Source organism: Aphanomyces astaci (assembly GCF_000520075.1).
Source record: "Aphanomyces astaci strain APO3 unplaced genomic scaffold supercont1.316, whole genome shotgun sequence".
NCBI classification, from domain to species: domain Eukaryota; phylum Oomycota; class Saprolegniomycetes; order Saprolegniales; family Verrucalvaceae; genus Aphanomyces; species Aphanomyces astaci.
Genome location: NW_009798579.1, coordinates 7,788 through 11,021, shown reverse-complemented (window position 1 = coordinate 11,021; position 3,234 = coordinate 7,788). Strand labels below are relative to the sequence as shown.

General features: G+C 45.0%; 2 protein-coding genes across 2 annotated transcripts; both read left to right on the top strand.

Annotated features, from left to right (window-relative positions):
* Window positions 1-22: 22 nt before the first annotated feature.
* H257_19029 (hypothetical protein) lies at window positions 23-849 on the top strand (the record flags this gene model as incomplete). Its single annotated transcript, XM_009848183.1, has 3 exons — window positions 23-115; window positions 168-328; window positions 651-849. 3 exons carry the CDS (start codon window positions 23-25, stop codon window positions 847-849), a joined length of 453 nt encoding a protein of 150 aa, XP_009846485.1.
* A 518-nt stretch (window positions 850-1,367) lies between these two features.
* H257_19028 (hypothetical protein) lies at window positions 1,368-1,670 on the top strand (the record flags this gene model as incomplete). The annotated part of the gene is made up of 2 exons (XM_009848182.1): window positions 1,368-1,505; window positions 1,545-1,670. Coding segments are annotated over 2 exons (264 nt in total), but the record flags the coding sequence as incomplete, so codon positions are not given.
* Between the last annotated feature and the right edge of the window lie 1,564 nt (window positions 1,671-3,234).

The following is a 3,234-nucleotide window of genomic DNA, read 5'->3' as shown; positions in this document are numbered from 1 at the left end:
CCCCGAAGACGACGGCGACGGCATGGACAAAGAGATGGGTGTCGCGGTCGTGTTTGACGGCGACGACCAAGAAGAGGGCTCCGACAACGACGAAATTCGCGACGACGACGATGACGTACGTCTAGAGACACCACACATCATCAGGATGATGATCGCATGACTTGTAGGGAGACGAGCTGATGCGCGAAGGCATGCGCTTGATCGACTGGATGATGAACGAAGGAATCAACGGCGGTCTCGACGACATTGACGCGTTTTGGTTGCAGCGCGAGCAAGGTGCACACGGCTCAAGCAAGCGCAGTCGAATGCGGAGCGACTTGCGATCGAGGTACGGTGGTGGTGGTTGTTATTCACTGTATATTGCGATGTTGAATGATACTTGAGTTGTGGCTTCGTTGTTGATTCGTGCTTTGGGTTGCCATGATTGGTGTGATCGCCTCCGAATGTACATAAGATGAACTGTTGTTTTTTTGTGGCTAGATAGACGACCTCGTCCCTGAAAACGCAACGCCAAGTGTGGCATGGGCGTACAAGCGCAACAAGTTGACTTGGTTGCCGCTATATTGTTGGGAGTTACTCAGCCACGTGCAGACCAAAATGAACCGTTGGCATCGAAATTGCCATTGTGTACGAACGTCGTGCTGCATAAGCGACGGGGCCATCGAAACCTTCAAAATCGTGTACATGCATGAGAATACCGACACTCACGGCGCCCAAGTGCGGCGATCAAACCTGAGCAGTTGCGACGACCTGTGCAAGACCCACATCATCGTCGCAAGTTGCTGGGTGACAGACACCCTACTGGTTGGGCTGATGATCAAATCCACTTATGCCCCGTGTTGGTGGTAATTTTGAATATTGTACATTTGTTGTACACATTTCCAGAATCATTCGAATCGACGACGCTATTGGCCAGTTCGATTTTGAGAGGATTTGATTGGCTCTTCAAGAAAGGACACACGTACAGCTCTAGCGTGATATTATTCAATAGACGAAGACAAACCACGCGAATTTTTGTGCAAGTTACTGCGAATTCACAATATATGTCTATGTTTTGGTATATTGTCGATTTGATAGTACAAATATGGGTGCAATTGTATCTCGTCGACAAAACCGAGATCCACAATCGATCTCTTGATTGGTGGTTGAATTTCATTGAGAAATGGGTTTTGATTGGCTACTAATGTTGAGCAGGTAGCCAATCAATTCGATTTAAATTTTCCAACGAGAAACCACAACACAATGAAATTTCACTCGAAAGCACAATATATATGTCGACTATTATATCGTTTTGATCATCTGTTTATATTTGCTCTTGCTGGTGGCAATAATACCTCGTATTTCGTGCTTTGACTATTATTTTCACAATGAATCGATTCGAACAAGTGGAAAGCACCCAGCAGATGGCGCGTCTCATGCGGTTGCCGGCGACGCCCAAGCCCAACTACATGGACGTAGCGGCGTTTGAATTCGGACTGTTTTACGTTGACTCGAGGTATCGCCCGGTGCAACAGCAATACATTGGAGAAGAAACCGATGAATAGCCACCACCAAATGATGAACAAGTGGCCGCCATATTTGTGCACTCGCGGAAAGAAACCGCCAAAGCCATCCGGGATTTGTGCGTCGAGAATGATGCGCTGAGCGAGCTCACTCTGCGTCGTTCCGAGGTAGAATTCTATATATATATACAGTATTATATTAAAAATTCGATGCATGGATGCATTCGAGTGTGTATTTGTTTCATTTATTTATTTATATATATATTACTTGTACACCAGCATGTATCTCTCTGTACGTAGCAAGGCGGCGGTCGGAACACAACAAATGCAAAAGGTATGTGTGTGTTGGGCTATTTTTTATATAGTATTATTGCGGACGTTTGTGCTGATTCGTGGCCAAATCCATCGATCGATTGTTTGTACTGAAGTTTGTATGTCAAAGTTGTCTTGTGGGGATTGGAATCCCACTAATAATTTCTGGCACACACGAATTCGATATTTGTTTCCTGATTGGCTAAAAACCCTTGTGCCAATGATTCTTGTGTACATTTGTGTCGATTCATTCTCCAAGTCGATTGTCCAGTTTAGACCGAGGCCACGACGAAATGTTTCAAGCGACTTGTGCCACGATCCCAGTACGAGCGCAAAAAGCAGGCGCCACCATTTTCAAGTCACGTTTATACTGTCTTGTGCAAAAAATGTTGTCAAAATTGTGTCGGTTGGCCTTGTCACCATGTGCCCAAAAATTCGATCTTGTTGGTATTGTCGATTTGATATACAAATTTGGGTAGAGGGAGGGTGCAATCGAATAATTGCGCCGACCAAACCGATCCACAATCGATCTGATTGGTTGAATTTCATTGAGAAATTGGTTTTGATTGGATAATAATTTTGAGCCTATCTGAAGTAGCCAATCAAATCGATTGAATTTCCAACGAGAAACCACAACACAATGAAATGTCACTAAAAAGCACAATATATGTGTGGTGTGATGATATCGTTTCGTAGTAGTATTCAAGGATCTCACGTGATCACGCGGCTTGTGGTTCATGTGGTGATGTCGTCTGTGATACATCAACTCATGTTGATTTTTGGTGCGTTTGATTTGGTCATTGATTCGGTGTCGTTGGTTGCATGGTTAAATAAACAACCACACGAGTCGTCCAAATTTGGACTTGAGAGTTCAAATCCATTTGATCATCCGATTGAAGAATCTTGTACAACAATGAAAATATAAATGCAGAGGTCAAACGTTTGGATTGGCACAATATATTTTTGACATGACTACGCGATTTGATTGGCTCAGGCGGTTCTTGAATCCAGCGAGACATTCTCCAGTTTCCATTTGACAATACCATGTTCCAACAAGGATGGTGATCATGGGCTTGGCTGGATGACCATGTATATGTACAACGACTAGTTGTAGGCGGACGACTGACTGACTGTTGTTTCGGCTGCTGCTGAGTAGTTCAAGTACGTGATGGAAGCGCGGCTGGAAAACTGGTGCCGAGTTAAGACAAGCTCAACGTGAACGTCCGAGCTAGTAGCACCGCCAAGGTCAACGTATGACTCTACGCGTAGTACATCACTCGACTGAGCGTCAACGGGTTTTTTTTTGCGCTGCTGGACGACATGGTGCACCAAGGTGCATTGCATCGCGGAGAAGGTGCCGACGATCTGCAAGTTGGTGGATCATCACTGAACGTGGCTTCCATCGGCCTTTTGTGAATTA